At 36.1% G+C, this 17,607-nt stretch overlaps 3 protein-coding genes, 1 long non-coding RNA gene, 1 other non-coding gene and 1 pseudogene across 15 annotated transcripts; 2 read left to right on the forward strand and 4 right to left on the reverse strand.

Annotated features, from left to right (window-relative positions):
• The first annotated feature begins 65 nt into the window (after positions 1–65).
• LOC111280349 (DNA replication licensing factor MCM3-like) lies at positions 66–5,326 on the forward strand. 2 transcript variants are annotated; one of them, XM_089757517.1, is made up of 16 exons: positions 66–504; positions 634–731; positions 820–1,028; positions 1,275–1,405; positions 1,485–1,723; positions 1,824–2,060; positions 2,255–2,409; positions 2,495–2,703; positions 2,796–2,961; positions 3,034–3,236; positions 3,451–3,510; positions 3,589–3,741; positions 4,000–4,136; positions 4,346–4,420; positions 4,557–4,698; positions 4,919–5,326. In XM_089757517.1, the coding sequence occupies exons 1-16, from the start codon at positions 439–441 to the stop codon at positions 4,976–4,978; spliced, it is 2,340 nt and encodes a 779-aa protein (XP_089613643.1). In that variant the 5' UTR covers positions 66–438; the 3' UTR covers positions 4,979–5,326. The 2 variants fall into 2 exon arrangements, with proteins under 2 accessions (XP_089613643.1, XP_022723378.1); XM_022867643.2 differs by having other exon boundaries at positions 3,589–3,678.
• A 724-nt stretch (positions 5,327–6,050) lies between these two features.
• On the reverse strand, positions 6,051–7,548 carry LOC149510650 (uncharacterized). Its single transcript, XR_016335252.1, has 2 exons — positions 7,435–7,548; positions 6,051–6,356 (listed from the first exon to the last, which is right to left on the reverse strand). It is a non-coding gene; the product is annotated as an uncharacterized LOC149510650 (long non-coding RNA).
• A 559-nt stretch (positions 7,549–8,107) lies between these two features.
• TRNAR-ACG (transfer RNA arginine (anticodon ACG)) lies at positions 8,108–8,180 on the forward strand. Its single transcript has one exon. It is a non-coding gene; the product is annotated as a tRNA-Arg (tRNA).
• A 369-nt stretch (positions 8,181–8,549) lies between these two features.
• LOC111281311 (uncharacterized protein At4g18257-like) lies at positions 8,550–10,638 on the reverse strand (annotated as a pseudogene). The gene is made up of 3 exons (XR_016335248.1): positions 10,189–10,638; positions 9,749–10,066; positions 8,550–9,030 (listed from the first exon to the last, which is right to left on the reverse strand). The product of XR_016335248.1 is annotated as an uncharacterized protein At4g18257-like (transcript).
• Positions 10,067–14,591, reverse strand: LOC149510651 (urease accessory protein G-like). Of its 8 annotated transcripts, none has more exons than XR_016335247.1 (6): positions 14,126–14,591; positions 13,846–14,005; positions 13,224–13,268; positions 12,423–12,608; positions 11,365–11,451; positions 10,067–11,089 (listed from the first exon to the last, which is right to left on the reverse strand). XR_016335247.1 is itself a non-coding variant. In XM_089757527.1 (6 exons), exons 3-6 carry the CDS (start codon positions 12,435–12,437, stop codon positions 11,006–11,008), a joined length of 288 nt encoding a protein of 95 aa, XP_089613653.1. In that variant the 5' UTR covers positions 12,438–12,608; positions 13,224–13,268; positions 13,846–14,484; the 3' UTR covers positions 10,067–11,005. The 8 variants fall into 8 exon arrangements, 2 of the variants coding, with proteins under 2 accessions (XP_089613653.1, XP_089613654.1); XR_016335244.1 differs by adding an exon at positions 11,724–11,825 and having other exon boundaries at positions 12,423–13,268; positions 14,126–14,501; XR_016335246.1 differs by adding an exon at positions 11,724–11,829 and having other exon boundaries at positions 11,365–11,420; positions 12,423–13,268; positions 14,126–14,501.
• A 156-nt stretch (positions 14,592–14,747) lies between these two features.
• Positions 14,748–17,330, reverse strand: LOC111280999 (cytochrome b561 domain-containing protein At4g18260-like). Of its 2 annotated transcripts, none has more exons than XM_089757520.1 (4): positions 16,836–17,330; positions 16,380–16,538; positions 15,754–15,902; positions 14,748–15,484 (listed from the first exon to the last, which is right to left on the reverse strand). In XM_089757520.1, exons 1-4 carry the CDS (start codon positions 17,007–17,009, stop codon positions 15,130–15,132), a joined length of 837 nt encoding a protein of 278 aa, XP_089613646.1. In that variant the 5' UTR covers positions 17,010–17,330; the 3' UTR covers positions 14,748–15,129. The 2 variants fall into 2 exon arrangements, with proteins under 2 accessions (XP_089613646.1, XP_022724298.2); XM_022868563.2 differs by having other exon boundaries at positions 16,380–16,541; positions 16,836–17,329.
• Between the last annotated feature and the right edge of the window lie 277 nt (positions 17,331–17,607).

Raw genomic sequence — 17,607 nt, forward strand, 5'->3', positions numbered from 1 at the left:
TCCCAAGATTTGTTTAGATTAGACAGCCTACATATTTAATTCTTTCTAAATTCTGTACACTGAATAAAAAAGAGGTCTCGCAAAATTCTGTATACTGAAGAAAAAGAAAAAAAAAAGGAGGTCTTGTTAAATTCTGTACACTGAAGAAAAAGAAAAGAGAAGAGGCTACGCAAAGGTTATAAAAACCAAACGACTCCACTGGGGATTGAACCCAGAATCTCTGGTTCCGTAGACCCGCGCCTTATCCCTTGGGCCATGGAGTTATGTGTTTTTTTCTTATTTTTTATTTTAAAGATTTAACAAAAAAAAAAAAAAGGGCACTCAATTCCCGCCAAAACTACGCTCCCTCTCGGCGAAGAAAAAAAAAAAAAGGAAGAAAAGAGGGGCTAGCATTTGGTGTTTTCTGTAGAACAGGAAAAAAGAAAAGGAGAGAAAAAAATGGAGTTGGGAGCTCAAGATTATGCAGATAGGAAGAAAGATATCACCCAATTCTTGTCTCAAGATGTATTTTTCCTCCAGCCATCTTTATTCATTTCCCTCTCTTCTCATTTTTTTTTTTAAATTTATTTTTCAAATATATTCGTAGCAATAATTTTATTCATGGTTTTAGTTTTTGTCTAATTGATTGATCAGATTTACCAAGATGAAATCAAGGCTATGATAAATCACAAGCGCCGCCGCCTCATCGTCAACATCTCTGATCTCTACTCCTTTAACAACTTGGCTCCTAGGTTCTCTCCTTCTTCTCTCTTTTTATTTTTGAGCGTTGGTTAAGTTAAACTCATTTGGGTTTTTGTTTCTTATTGTTCCGAGTTTTAGGATTTTGAAGAATCCGAGTGAATATATGCAACCGTTCTGCGATGCGGTGACGGAAGCTGCTAAAAGTATTGACCCGAAATACTTGAAAGAAGGAGAAATTCTTCACGTGGGATTTGAAGGCCCTTTTGTTTCTCGTCGCGTCACACCCAGAGAGCTCCTCTCCGAATTCATTGGCTCCATGGTATGCGTCGTGGGCATTGTCACCAAATGTACGTCCTTTTGCCCCCATCCCCCTTTTTTCTTTCAAATTTTAAGTATAATGATTTGTTTGTTTATATAATACATGCTTTAAAATTGCTTCTTTTGGGTTTTGAAACTCCCTAATGCTTTTTGTGCACTTTTACAAACTGTAGATAATGTTTGCAATCCTAGTAATATTGTTTGGAATTTTCCCTATCGATGCTTTTGCTGTGTTCTGTTTTGTGTATAGCTAACTTGAACCTATCCCCATTTAGGTTCTCTGGTAAGACCAAAGGTTGTCAAAAGCGTTCACTTTTGTCCTGCCACCGAGAACTTCACTGTTCGGGAATACCGAGACATCACCTCCAACAATGGTTTGCCAACTGGGTCTGTGTATCCGACTAGGGTAATTTCCACTGTTTAGTTCTCCAAGTATCAGTATGGCTACTGGATTAAGCATTGTCTCATGGGGAATATTGTTTCAGGATGAAAATGGCAACTTATTGGTGACTGAATATGGGTTGTGCCAATACAAAGATCACCAGACCCTATCAATTCAAGAAGTACCTGAAAATGCTGCACCTGGTCAGCTTCCACGAACTGTGGATGTCATAGTTGAGGATGACCTGGTTGATTCATGCAAGCCTGGAGATCGTGTGGCTATTGTAGGGATATATAAAGCTCTTCCAGGGAAAACCAAGGGTAGTGTGAATGGTGTATTCAGGTATCTCTTTTGTAGTGCATCATTTGGATGTAATTCTTAATCCCCCTTATAGTTAGGTCTTTTCTATTTACAATCCTGAATGATCGATTTTCCAATGTAGAACTGTCCTTATAGCTAATAATGTCTCTCTGCTCAACAAAGAGGCCAATGCTCCAATCTACAGTCCTGAGGATCTGAAAAATATTAAGAAGATAGCAGAAAGAGATGACACATTTGACCTGCTTGGTAACTCCCTTGCACCTTCTATATATGGGCATTCATGGATAAAGAAAGCTGTGGTTTTACTGATGCTTGGTGGAGTGGAAAAGAATTTGAAGAATGGCACTCATTTACGAGGGTTAGTTGTACTATTACTATTTAAGTGTCCTTGTAATTATATATCTGATAAAAAATGGCCCTACTGATGTTATTCCTTCCTTTTAGCTGCGCCTTGTTTCTTCTCATTTTATGCTTTATGCAGTCTATACCACTATGATTTAGATTAGGTAGAGCTTAAGTCTTAACATAAGCCAAATTCTTACCCCTTTTTAGGGACATTAACATGATGATGGTTGGAGATCCATCTGTAGCAAAATCTCAACTTTTAAGAGCAATCATGAACCTTGCTCCCTTGGCCATTTCAACCACTGGTCGAGGTTCTTCTGGTGTTGGTTTGACAGCTGCTGTGACCTCTGATCAAGAAACAGGTAAAGCATTTCAATTAATTCTAGCATTTCAGCTTATGGTCTTATTCTTGGTGCTTTTGAGGAAATTAAATATCTCTATGATCAGGAGAAAGAAGACTGGAAGCAGGTGCAATGGTCCTTGGTGACAGAGGTGTTGTCTGCATTGATGAGTTTGACAAGATGAATGATCAAGATCGTGTTGCGATACATGAAGTCATGGAGCAGCAGACTGTAACTATTGCCAAAGCTGGTATCCATGCATCATTAAATGCTCGGTGCAGTGTGGTAGCTGCTGCAAATCCCATATATGGAACTGTAAGTGTATATTGGTTAATAATATGCAGTGTATCTCCACTAGCAAGGTTGTAAATCTTGAGTTTATACAAGTTGTTGGTTGATACATGCAGTATGATCGTTCATTGACTCCAACAAAGAACATTGGACTTCCAGACTCTTTGCTTTCTCGATTTGATTTGCTGTTTATTGTATTGGATCAAATGGATGCTGATATTGATCGTCAAATTTCTGAGCATGTCTTGAGAATGCATCGGTTTCGCTCTGCTATTGATGGAGGTAGGCAAAGTGTCTTCTTGTGTGCTTAAATACTGGTGACACATATACCTATTAAGGTAATTAATAATGCAGGCGAGGCAGCTCTTGATGGGAGTTCTAGATATGGAAGAGAAGATGAGGCTGACGCTGATTCATCTGTTTTTGTCAAGTATAACCGAATGTTACATGGAAGAAAAACAGAAAGAGGTCGAAAGCGTGATACTCTTACCGTAAAGTTCCTCAAAAAGTATATTCATTATGCAAAGCACAGGATTCAGTCTGAGCTGACTGATGAGGTTGAAACTGTTCTTTCTTTTACTGTATATATATATATATATACCCTTTCATTTGAATTGTTTGCTTTCTTCTTTCCTGTTTTAATCAATAGAAATACTGTGCATGGGAATTCTTGAAGATCTTCTCTAAATAAACCTTGATATACCTGTTAACTTGTCTCCCCAACCATATGTAACTTAGCCAGGGCTTACTCTAAAATGTTCTCATCTGCAGGCTTCAGAACACATTGCAACAGCTTATGCAGAGCTCAGAAATGCCAGTTCAAATGCAAAGGTTTGCTTTTGTAATCAGCCAACACCTTGATATACTTATTTCAATTGGTAATTCTAATACTCTGATTGGTATTTGTAGACTGGCGGAACCCTTCCTATCACAGCTAGAACCTTGGAAACAATAATTCGTCTGTCAACTGCACATGCAAAATTGAAATTAAGCAGAAAGGTGATCATTTCCTCAAAAAAAAAAAAAAAAAAAGGAAGAAGAAGTCATTTCCTTAATGTGATGGTATTTGGGATTCCATACCCTGTTCATTGTAGATTATTTTTTTTTCAAAACCTGCTTTTATACTCTTTAAATTCAATCTTTAATCTTTGGGATTAACTATGACCAAAACTAATATGGTGATTTCATGTTTATATGTCTTTGAATTGCATGTTTGGCTCTTGCTTGTTGCTGCTTCGTTATAGTTCCTTTTATATGCATTACGTTATGGGTTTATGCATTTTATTCATACTTCTATTGCGTGATGATTTATCATGGCAGGTTACAAAAGTTGATGTTGAAGCTGCTCTGAAAGTTCTAAATTTTGCTATTTATCATAAAGAATTGACGGAGATGGAGGAGCGTGAACAAGAACAACACAGAGAAGAAACTAGAAAACGCAAAGCTGATAGTCAAGGGTGAGCATGTGATAAGCCTTTTAAAATTTGATGTGGATTTTACAAATGCATGTTGCTTATAATTTACAAATAAATATTGCATATAAGCAAATGAATTATCTTTTCTAATGTAGGTACTTTGTTTTCTTTGTATAAACTTTATCAGAAAATTAGTCAAGAATCAAATTTATCCTGATGTGGTTGACCTTCTTTTCTTTTGCTTTAATTAGCCCAACCACAGATGCTATGGAAGTAGATGATCCTCCAACGGCCCAGCAACCCACTGCTACCGACTTTCTTGAAAAGTATGAGTCCTAATAAACACATCAATTACGAGATAACACATGTTTTTTTCCCCAAAATCAACTCTACTCTATTGTATCAGTACTAGTAAAGGTTCATTTTAATTTTTTGTGTGTATCTCCTGTTGATGGATTGCAGAATAGAAGCATTTAAAGCTATATTTGGTCAGCATATGCGAGCAAACCACAAGGATACTATATCAATTGCAGAAGTAGAGAATGTTGTCAACACCGGAGCAGATGCCCGTTACTCAAGGGCAGAGATCATGTCTATATTAGAGGTAATGTTGATATATGGTTGTTGGGATGGGACTGTCGAAATGAAGTTTTCATATTCTAAATGGCGAATGACATTTCTTTCTCCCCCTTTCTTCTTTGGTATAACATTTTGAAGCTCATATCCACTCGTGTTTCACATGATAAATGTACATGTTCTTTATTCCATTTTCCCCAAATATGGAAAGGCTATGTAGTAACAGCCACTTTTTTCACAATTGTCAGAAACTGCAAGATGATAATATATTGATGATAGCTAGCGAAACAGTGCACATGATAGTATGAGATGTAAGGGAAGACCTGGATTGACCAAACTAGGCAGGTTGGGAGCTGCTTTTCTGTCAAGCAATCACCATAGCGGCTATTGTGGGACTGGTGATGGATCCGGTTCACGTCGGCATGGAAGTCATGGTTTGCAGAACTCATGATTTGTTCTAAGATTGTTTTTTAAAAGAATGACTAAACGTTGTAGTTGATAAGTGAACTGAGAATTTTGGCTTCTGCAAGTGAAGATGCAGAAAGTTCAGATCATCTGCTGACATATGATAATTCACCAATGCTTTAACTAATTACTCGTAACTTGTATGGTATTGTTCTTTGGAGTCTGATTTCAATGGTTACTTTGTGGATCTACTCTATGAATTGTTTGCAGTTCAAGAACAGAAGAAGGCAAAGGTACTCGACTCAAATGGGTGTAACCTTTGAGTGCTTAAGTTACGTAAATACCATTAATCTTTGAGAAGGCCAAAAAGCTCAAAACCCATTTATTCTTTCATAAAGACATAAACCATAACACTTCCTTCACTAATTTCTAATTATCCAATGTATTGTAGGACTAGGAGTCAACTAAAGATAATTTGACTAATTTAGTTAATTATGATAAGTTCACTAAATTATTTTTGGTTCCCAAAATCACTCAATTTCCTCAAAATTATAATTTTTACTTTACATATAAATTTAAGAAGAAAAGAAATTAGCCAGTGTTTTTGGTGCAAGAGCAGCTGAGAGTGTGAAGAAAAAAACAAAGTTATTATCAAAAACAGAAAAAGAAAGTAAATAAATTAGAGATTGAATAAAAAATAAAATAACAAAAAATAAAGATTGACAAACAAATAATTTTCTTTGTTATCTAATACAAGATAATATTGCAATATATCAGGAAATATGGTTACGTAAATGTAAAACAAATAGAATAAAGTTGTTAACATTGAAATATATATACATAGACACACACGAGAAGATTTTATTAACATTTACTTCAAAAGAACAATGAATTTTTCAGTCTCCACCGTCCTCAATTCCAGTGCTTAGAATAAGATCAAGTAATCAACCAACAGAAACAGAACTTGAGAACAGAAGAAAACAAGGGTTTGGGCAATATTCACCAAAAAGAAATACAAAGTAGCTTCTTCTTTTTTTTTCTGTTTTTGAAGAAGTAAATACAAAGTAATTAAATTCAAAAGAACCATGCAATCATACAAGCTAGGGCAGCAAGTGCAGCAGGAATACCCAGAGCCACTCCAGCACTTTCCATTGGCGATGGAGCAATCGCCCCTCGATCTTCCCTCCAAGCTGTGGCTCCCGTGATAAAAACAGCAAGAACCGTGATGTAGACAATCAAAATCATGGCCATTTTGCTACCCTCCATTTCTGACCAACTCAGCTGAACTTAAGAATTACAAAAAGTGAGAGAAGCTATTGGAGTGTCTTTTGAGCTTGACTGAAATGAAGAGATTTCAAATATTTTTATAGGGAAAGATTATGCTAATAATCAAGTATGTGCCAACCACATTTTGTTGGGTTTAACCACAAACAAAATCATTTGAAGGCAGTGTGTTGTCAGCTAATTTCTTTTTCCTTTCTCACTCTTGTAAACTATACCAGCCTGGACTGACTATGCAACGGCACATTATACATTGTTTACAATCATGAAAATTAAACTGATTTAAATATACCTATAATCATTCCAGGCAAGTTTTAGCTAATTCCCACTTGCCAGTGAGGATAAGCTGCTTGTATCACACAATATTTTCAGCGTTAGATAATTGGGTTTTGGGTTGAATTATTCATGGAAACATTATCTTTTGTGACTATTGTCTTTGCAGTCTTTCAGTATTTATTATTCCACTTAAAATAAAGCTGTCAATCTGTCAAAGAGTTTGCCAATTTAGAAATGGGGGATCACGTTAGAGAATTACCTTGAACATTCTTTACAATGATAAATAAACATTATTTGGGCATCTTAAGGCATAATTTAACATACCAGTAACGTGGTTAGTAGGGTAGCCTATAAATGTAAATTAAGCAGGAAAATATGATTAGATAATTAGATTGGAAATGGTTTAGTTGGCATTTTCATTGTATTTTACTTGCTTTCTTGGAAGCAGAATAGCAGTTAGCACCAACAGCTGTATCATTTTTATTCAAGATCTACACGCACACATACTCTCTCTCTCTCTCTCTCTCTCTATATATATATATATATATATATATATATATATAGCCTGATTTATTTGGGCCAAAGTCGAAATATAGGTCAAATTTAGAAACAATAGGCCCAAATTGCAAAACAAAAGGCCAGAGGTTATTCTGTCCAGAGAAATTCTGACCAAAGAAGTCCACAGAATAGGGTATTTTTGGGCCACAAAACTGGATTCAGAGCCCAATTGAAAATTTGGACAAATTGGATTTGGAAGGTTTCTTTGCTTAGAAAAATCAAAAGAAAAGCCAAATCGAGTTACCAGAAAATCCCAACGACGGGAAGATCAACTAAGAGAAATCGATCGAAGTTCTCATAATCTCAGCTGAAGACCTCAAGAACTTGAAGGACGTGATCAAAATGAAAGCATTCGCGGTTGTCTACGTGGAAAAGGACCATGTGGATGAGTATGGAGGGACCAACCCCAATTGGAACGAAGTAGTGAAGGTAAAGTTACACGCAAAGCTGGCGGAGAACGTTGTGTTGGCCGCTCTGAACGTTGACATATACGCGCATGGTCAAGTGACGTAAGGGAGTAGCCTGTGGGGAGTGCAAGGGTTTTGCTTTGCAATGTGTTGAAAGGAGGGGATGCTTCTGAGCCGGTTGATAACCCTATGCAGTGCAGGTTTGGAGGGGTTAGGGTAGGCCAAGGGTTGCTTAATTTGTGGGTTCCAACCCACTGGGAGTTTCTTGATGAGTAGGGAGCCTTTGTCGTTTAGCGTGAAGGAAGTGGCAGTGGAACTGGAAGAGATGGTTGAAAGAGAGGTGGTGCTGGCGCTTGGAGTAGGTGCGGGCGGCGGAGAGGAGGGGTGAGTGATGGTGTCTTTTTATTTCTTTTTAACAGGGATGGTTTTTCCGGTGAGGAAAAGGTTACTGACCAAAAAAATAAATATTTTTTACAAAAATATATGAAAAGTTAGTCAATAACAACAACTGACTCCGTGGCCCAATGGATAAGGCGCTGGTCTACGGAACCAGAGATTCTGGGTTCGATCCCCAGCGGAGTCGCTCATAATTTCTTTTTGTTTTTGCCTCAGAGTGATAGTCCACCATCGTTCATTGCCTAAAACATATACATTACTCATAACTTCTTTTTGTTTTGCCTCAGATTGATAGTCCTCCATCGTTCATTGCCAAAAACATATACATTGCACTAGCAAAATCGAACTCCTGCTTTTTTAATGCTTTTTGTCTTGCCTCAGATTGACAGTCCCCCATCGTTCATTGCCTAAAACATATACATTACACTAGCAAAATCGAAACCCTGCTTTTTTATAAATGCCAATGCTGCAATTCTATCCATACTAGATAGGATAACATGAAAAGAATTTTGACAACAAAATTAGCCACGTCCATGTTTGGAGAGAGAAATGAGGATGGTGCAACTTCAATGGCCATAACTTCGAAAAGAATGATGATAAAACCAACAAATAATTCTATTCTAGTGAGTAAAACTGGTGAGTTGGTTTTTATCCTATGAATTGTTATGTACAAAAGAGGAAATCAACAGAAGTTAGTAAACAATAAAAGCGAGTTTCAGAAGGAGTGCTCAAGAAAATTCCATCCTTTTTAGTTGCAGATCGAAGCAACGATGGAGCCTATCACATGCTTGTGCTCAGACATAAAGCAGTTACTTGAGCTTAAATCCCGATCCTTGCTAATAAAACAATGCAGTGATCTCCTTTCCAGCTCTCCCAAATCAAGTCTGTTCTGTTTTTTATGCAGCTTTTAGTTTCTCCAGTTGTTTCTGAAGATAGGCCTGCCTGAGTTTCTCACGACGAGCCACTGCTTGCTCTTGCCTTTGCAATTAAGCTCAGACACCTTGTCCCTTGCTTGATTTGCTTCTTCATGAACCTCCCTGTGAATAACCATCAATTAAACAATTAAGGCCTTCAGTTTTAGTTTCATCACTATAACATCTATATCAATATGCCACAATACATAGCTTTGTGCAAGCATAAACCGGCAATCAAAAAACATTTTCAGTTTAACATTAAAGTGCAACTTTTAACTACTTTGAATCTTCACTACCTTCAGTAATGTCCTAGATTATCATATTCCATGGACTATTGCCTAGCCTACATGGTATATACCACTCCCTCGGGCAATTAAGTCATCAAAAATAAGCAAAGATAAAACAACCACAACTACTGGTTGTAGCAAGGAATTAAAAAAGGGGCATTAACTTAAAATTTACAGCTCCTTTTCCAAAACTTCGCCATTCATACCTATGGTAAATTTGCATACCATTCTTATCTCAAATCTTTAAGCACTCAACAATGTATTCCATAAAGGGAAGTAGTTAAATCTCAAGCCCATAAAGGGAAAGGAAGCTAATGATGGAAAGGGATGAAAGATCTTTGCAACTAGGAGATTGTTCTACTCCACGACCAGGAGATGGAGTGGTTAAATCTCAAGCCCAACCTGCCAGTTGCACCTCTAATAAGCTATAGCCATAGGCAACAATCCAAACTGTAATAACGGGAAAACATGTCTGAAATTTGTAAACTCCATCAAACATCTCATCTTATGTTAACCTGAATAACATTAACCAAAAAGAAAACTAAAACCCTCACCTTACCAAACGCTTATGCTCATCATTGTCTACAATTCCAGCCGTTCTTCCAGGCCCTACAAATCTCGTGTTAAAGAAAGGACCATCATCACTCTCACCGTCTTCACCTCCTGTTTGTAAATTATCCGAAGCATGATCAACTTGCGGCTGCAATTCCCCCTGCTCAACACCCTTCCTGAAAAAGTCAACACAATATTTCTCCTTATCTTCCTCATCCGACAACTCTCCTCTGACTAACTTATCATATAACTCAGCCTTCTTCTCCAATGCCGCGTAGCTGGCTGATCCATCCTTCACCGCTTTCAGCTCAAGCTTGTCCCTACAATCAAACAAACCAAATTGAGAGACCCAAAAAGAAAAAATTTCTAATTTCGCCAAATTAGATTAACTTTTATTAAAAATAATAACAGTAATGATAAAAAGAAGGGTAAATAAAAATATTTGAGGACGCCAGCGTCGACGCCGGAGTTCTTGAGGGAGAAGGTATCGCGAGGGGCGATCCTTTTCTTGGCGCTGTGGTACTCGACATCGGGACCGTTTAATTCCTTGGATTTCTCGGATTCTTCCTGTGATTTGTAGAGTTGGGCTTTGAGTTTTAGGATGGAGGAGGCACCAACGCCTTCGATGGCGCGGTGTTTCTTAGGCATGATGAAGGATTCCGTTAGCCATCCTAGCGACTACACCACCACCATCTTTTTTCTCTGTTCCTCTACCATTTTTTAGACTTCTCTACAATTCAGATATCTCTACGTTTCTATGTTCTATACTATCGCCTGAAATTTATTTTGTTACAAACGAAATGATTTGCAAAACAAGAAATTTTCTGCACCGTTGTTGTAAAGTTGCCTCTTCAAAATCCGCAGAGATGAAAAGATCCGGAATCGTCCACCCAAGAAAATCCCGGGTCGGGTGGTTTATAGTTGTGGAGAAAAGTGAAAACACCAACGCGTGAAAAGCACGCATATTAGACGACTCAGGACCCCTTGGCGCGTGTCGTAGTCCTGGAGTTTTTTCTCTTTTATACATCAATTTTTTAAAATTCTACATTGACCCCAACTATTTATTTTCCTACATTTTTTTAATTATTTAAAAATGAAGAAAAAACAACAAAAATGTAACTCAATTTTGGAAGAATGAAGTGTACGGATATTCATATATGCATCAGATTGACGTTAACAGGTTATTTCACTCTTTTTGTGCTTCCATGAATTATAAATTACAATCCAGGGTATGAACTACAGGCTCTTCAAAAGAAAGATCATTTGCGCTTCCTTCCTGTCGCTGCTTTCCAAGCCTGTAACATGTGGTTTACTATTTCCTGGGCGCCATGCCCATGCTTCACCTGCAAATATATAATTTACACAAGTCATTAACAACTAAAAGAACTTGTATTGTAATGCCACGGTCCCCAAGCAATAAAATTGATGTGTTACCTCTGTGCCTTTCGTGGAAGGTGAAATCAAGAAGGGTTTGAGAGAATGAAGGGAAGATACAAGTTTCATGATATTAACAATAAACAAATTTGTTGATTTTCAAACTAATTGATGCAACACATGACAAAGAATACCGTGCTTTTATTTCGCTTTGGTGATGGATGCACTGAAGTACTCAACTAACCTGAGCAAAAACAAAGGGCCCTCCATCACGCTCCATGACCGCTAAGCCAACTCCAACTGCAGGGGCAAGGTCAGTCTTGTTTATCACCTATTATTGTAATGTTATGAATTCATGTTAAAATTCCAAATTTTACTTGTGAAACTGGAGACATCATGGACAAAAATAAGTAGAAACAAAGCAATGCAACAGACGATAAAATCAAATCAAATACGAAGAGATTAGCTTGGGTTATCCCTGGGCCACCTTTCCTAGGGATTTTTTCACCACAAGATACATCTATTATATAGCTGATATAGTCGGCTAGTTCCCTGCTGAAGTTTGCAGCTAAATTATCTGCATCCGTAGAAGTTCACACAAACCTGGAAATTTCTGATTGAACTTGGTTCTACTTGGCAACACTCAAATGTACAACTGTTTTTGTTTTTCGCTGATTTATAGAGGCTAATACTCACTTTTTCATTCTTCCTAGAGCAAAAAAAAAGGGTAAAATGCACAATTAGTCATCCAACTATCTGAGTGTTTTTAAAATGATCATCTAATTATTAAAATTTTGAATTTAATTATTTAAATTTAAATTAAGTATTTTTTTTATCACTCAATCGTTGAAACTATATAAATATGACACTATCACATCAGCAATCATGTATCAAATGGCACGACCACATCAACAATTACGTATCATATGGCATTACCACATTATTTAACATATTATATAATACTATCATATTATCTGACATGTTATATGATATACTAATAATTGTCATGAAAAATGATGTAATAATATTACGTGACGCTTGGTAGCTAACATGATACTGCCACGTCAGCACATCATTAAAAACAACCGTTGAGTGATAAAAAAAAAAAAAAAAAACTTGAAGTGACTGAATAAAAATATTAATAGTTAATTGACCATTTTAAAAACATAGACATAATTGAATAACCAATGGTTTATTTTACCAAAAAGGGTATTAGAAAAAAAAAATGTTAGATGATTTTCACAACGTGCTTCTTTCTCCAAATTTTCACACCGAATCACTTCATTAAAACATTGAACTTACCTCCTCCAGATTCATAAAGAAGTAAATCTGTTTTGTACAAGTTAGAAAGCTCCTCAAGAGGACCAAAGATTGATGCTGATGTCTTCACGAATAGCCTGTTTCTGCAGCACGTATCCTTTCCTCTGGAGGTGCTTCATGTTTCACCAAGAACTCACCATCTTCTTTTGTGAATATATCATTTGTCACCTGAAGTTATGCCATGCTTCCCAGTATATCATTCAAGCTTTGGCTTAAGTTACTGCTAAAGAATAAATTTTAAGTCGCATGCTGATTTGAGAACTGAAAGCAGAGAGGACTTTTTATGCACGCCATACATCAATGAGTTAAAGCTGAATAGTAGATTGGTAGTCCAAAAGAAGAAGCTTTTCCTCAAAGAAAGAAATGTTTTGTAAAGTTTGGTATCTTCAATGTAACCTTACTCAAACTGGAGTTGGAGATTCAGTAAAAAAATTTGTTGCAGCTGTAGCTGCAATGAAAATTTTGATGCCCTTTCTTAATCTTTTTAAAAGTGGATGGCCTGGTTTATACCACATGGTGCACTTAGGGTCAATCTATCGACCATCCTACTTAAAGAAGCTACAGCCGCTCAACCATATCTGCTTAAAGAATGGCCATTGTGGCACTGGTTAATCAATTATTCTCGCAGTCTAGTCTAGATAACATGTGGAAACCCTTTCCTCTGAAAGCGTGTCCATGCATATCAAAGATCTAAAGATTTGAATTTAACAGAAGGTAAACACTCATCACCAAATGGCAGCTCAAAGTACAAGATGCGTCATAATTACAGCAGCAAGACTGTACTTATCTCGCAGGAATTTACAGAATGCCAGCATTAAAGCATTTTTCCTGTATGGCAGAACCAATATAATCAGATTGCATTTATTAGGATATTTTAGGACAGCACCAAGAGTTGCATTATAATTTTACAGTTAAACAGAGGAAAAACAATTATAGGCCATGACTAGAAAAGAATGAAAGCACTTAGGACCAAAAAAATTCAAGAATTTAAGTGAAACAAAAATAAAAACCTTGAAAAACTAGTATTACGTCACTATTACCCCAAAAAAACCAAGACCACAAACCTTCAAGAAAAGTATAATATCCATGGGCTTGGAGAGTAAACTATTTTATTATACAAGAGTTTTCACAAAAAAGAAAGGTTGTGCTACGTGGAGTGGATTCTATACTATTAACCAGAAAACTCTAAATCGAAATCTCCATTAGTTCACATTCAATAAAGCATCATCTTTGTGGCAAAAAAAAAGCGTCATCTTTGTTGAAAAATCTTATAAAGTGGCAACTTTAATCATTTCTTAATCTTCATAGCAAAGAAATAACAGATACGAATATACAATACAAAGTAAGTGAAACCATGTTAATTGTTGATACTAAGAAAAAAAATTAAAAGGAAAATAGAAAATACCTAGTACCAACAGGGCCACCACTACCAACAGTGACAGCTTTTCCATTGAAATCCCTGTTGACAAGTGGTGGAGCTCTTCTGTTGAAGTATCCAGGTGAGTAAATGGGTTCATGTGAGTGTGGTGCCAGTCCATCATGGCTATGATAAACCCTCCCATCAGCTCCCACCCATGATGTTGTTGATTTATTGTAGAATATCAACATATAATCAGAAACCAGATCATCAAAAAATTATATACACTCCATTAAAACTGCAAAAAATTATATGAGAATATACTTACTCACGGTCATGTTCATGATGATGACGGTGGTGATGGTCATGGACATGGTGATCATTGGAAGCCATTTGATTACTGTCTGGAAAGGTTTTACTGTGTGGAGAGTCTTTGTTTATCTTCAATGAGAAATGAGGAGGAAGAGTTCAGTAATCTCAATTGTTTAGATGCAATCATAAGGCATTTGATTCAAGAAAATCTCATGTATTGAGTATCCATGCATTGGGCTTGTCAAATCATCCGGGTTACAATAAAGAAAGATTGGCCCATTAAGCCATGATAGACAGTCGATTCGGCTGGTTAACCCAAAGTTCTCTTTCCTTTTTCCTTTTTTTTTAATTCTCTAACATAAAGTGAGTCTTCAATACTTTCATGCCAATCACTTATCCTAGAAAAGAACAAAAGAAAACTTGTAGTAGATGTCTTAAGAAATAACATGATTTAGCAGTTCAATGGTCTTATTTTTCTCCTTTTCTTTCTCAGACAAAAGGAAATTAAAGGTTAAAACCATTGGTAACGGATCAGACATTGGACAGAGTCGGTAGTTAGAGATTACCAGTACAAATAACCATAAATCTTGCTTGATCAGATTATAGAATCACTAAAAAACTAGAAGCAATCTTTTACATATCCCCATTAGTATTCAACCAACCAGAAAGTAGAATATCATTACCTCAATCATTCATTCATTCAGCATCCAGATACATGAGAAGTTTACAAATTTTTATTACATTTCTCAAACATAATCACGCTATAAACACCTGCATCTCAAGTACCTAAAAATCCAAATATTCATCACAACAAAATAAATATCTATTATAGACAAATGATAAGTTATTCATACTCCACTTTTTGATCCATATAAACATACTCCATCTGAATTATTCTTCAATGGGGATGTGCTTTCTATCAGCATGAAAGGCATCAAAAAGTAGGGTATGAAATTTTTTGACTACTTAGATCAATTTGTAAAAAAGAAGAAACTAAAAACATATGAAAAGAATCCGAAGTTAGTCAAACAAATTCCCAAGTGCATTACGCTTGCCACATGGTTCAGGCAACAAGATCTTTTCGTTATCCCTTTGAGTGAGCACATTCTCTTGATCAGAAGGTGGGGTTGGCTGCTGGGAATTGCCTAATATAAGCCCTTGCTTTTGTATGTGCTCCCATTTGTCTTGGAAGAGGTAAAAGAAAGCAATGAAAGAGACCTCAGCAGTGAAAAGTATAGTCCAAATACCAGTACTTCTTGATGTTTTCTTATGGTAGGCTTTTAAACCAGTGTAGATGTTAATGATCCCCATCAGAGATATTACTGTTCCAAGAATCCAATGTGTTAAGTACCATGTGCTTCTTCTTTTATTTCCTCTGTAAAAAAAGGGGGGAATTAATATAAAGTTAGAAATAACAAGGTTCTACCAAAAAAAGATGAATAAAACCATACAAAGGGGAAAAAAAATATGAATTAAGTTTGGTGAATCAATCACTTTGAAAAATGAGACGGAATAGATGGTTAAATATTGATCCCATTAACCAATGAGTTGTTAGCTCAACAGCATTGGAGTCGACTTCAGAGTTAAAAGTGTCAAGTTCGAACCCCAATCATAACCAAAAGACAAAAAAATCGAACTGATTACCTAGGAGGCCTGCAAAATCCAATCAAGACTTGCATCCAAATGGCACCATAAAGGGCTAGACCTAATCTTTGGTGGCTGTTATTGAATGAATTCTCAAAATTCTTTATGGACATAACAGCTCCAATTGTTGCAAGCAGCACTGCAAGCATCTGTCAAATGGAAAGAAAATAGTATATATTCCAGCTTTAAAGTAATTCATATCCTAAAGTACTCACTAAATTTAAGAAGAAAATTATAATAATCAATTAAATATGCATTACTGAACCAACCAAAGCACAAAAATATTGACACATGATCATAATTATATGGACAAATAAACTACATGATCTCCCTTTCTTCTTATTCAAGTCTTCATGATAAATATGATTTAGTTGGTTTAGATAATTACTGGGAAAAATCAATGGGCTGTATGAAGAAATTAAAAACTGTGGACAGCATTATTAAAGTGGAAGTGGGTTATAATAGTGAAATAAAACAAACAAACAACCAGCTCCATCTGATCTCATCTTTACACACAAATTATAGTTATGATCTGCAGCTATATGTAAAACTAGTCTTACCACAGCATATATATTTGCTATATGTAATGCTAATAGATTTGCAGAAAGAAATCAAGAAGAGAATACCTGCAATATTGCATGGAGATAGAATAAAACCTTTACCCTCCTCCCACTTTCCTCTTTGTTGGCCATTCTAATTGTAAGTATCCCAACAGGCATTAAGAACCCAATTGAAACCCAGAGGAGAAGGCCATGAACAGCCATATAAGATGTCATTTGAGTACTCTGCTGCAATATTGTTAATTAAAGAATGAAGCATGGTTAAACTCAATCCTAATAATATATATTGACAAATGCATGCATGGTCATATATATGCTCAGCATTAATTTTCACGTTAATTACCTTCTGAAGTTACATTTATTAATAGTTATGTATTAACTTCAAAAACAATGAAGATGGGGAAAGATGACATTAGGATGGAATAAATTGGAAAGACGTCGTAAATTTGAACTATAAATTGATCATTAATTTGAACTTCCTTGGTGGCAAAACAAACTAGCTAGGACAAAAAGTTGGCATACCTTGTGTTCTTTAATGCCCTTGTGATTGCTGGATGCAGTAACCTCCCCATGAGATGAGCAAGAAACAAGGGGTAAAAGAAAAACATTGTATAATGCAGAAATAGTGAATGAACCTAGCAAATGAGAAATTTGCATCTTCAATACCCAAGGCAATGGAAAAGAACCTAAACGCATAAAAAGCCTGCTCCAACTACCAACCTTCTTTCCTTTTTCTTCCTCTGATCAAAACATCCCATATCTTTCTTTATAAACATAAAGGAAGACTCATTTGACTACAATTAATTTAAGTGGCTATTAGAGCATTAGAGAGAAGAGAAAAAGTAGTGTATAAAATGAGCCAGCTCTTCAAGAAACTGCATCTTTTTCTTTCTGTATAAAGAAGCTAATGTGCTATGATTAGTGAAAATACAAAAGTGGAGATGCAACCTACCATTCTGTATTGGCTTAAAAGATTTCTGAAGCGTGGACTATTCATGGTGGTTGTAGGAAGAAGATTATTATATATAAATAGGATAAAAAGGTAACTGAGGGCTATCAATGGACAAATAAGAATTTCAACATTGTGGGGTTTACATTCCCTGCACTTTTTGGTTGCATAGGATGGCAAAAACACAAGATGGTCAAGATTTAAGGATGATTTGGGCCGGATGGATTACACAGATCTAATCCTCGATTACTCAATAACTTAGACTTCATTAAATCTAAATATTATGTCTGATCAATATCTAATTATGGATTAAGATGTAATGTTCTTAATGCTGAAATTTGTATG

Source organism: Durio zibethinus, chromosome 28, assembly GCF_047325235.1.
Source record: "Durio zibethinus cultivar Kanyao isolate XHJ-2024 chromosome 28, ASM4732523v1, whole genome shotgun sequence".
In the NCBI taxonomy this organism is placed as follows: domain Eukaryota; kingdom Viridiplantae; phylum Streptophyta; class Magnoliopsida; order Malvales; family Malvaceae; genus Durio; species Durio zibethinus.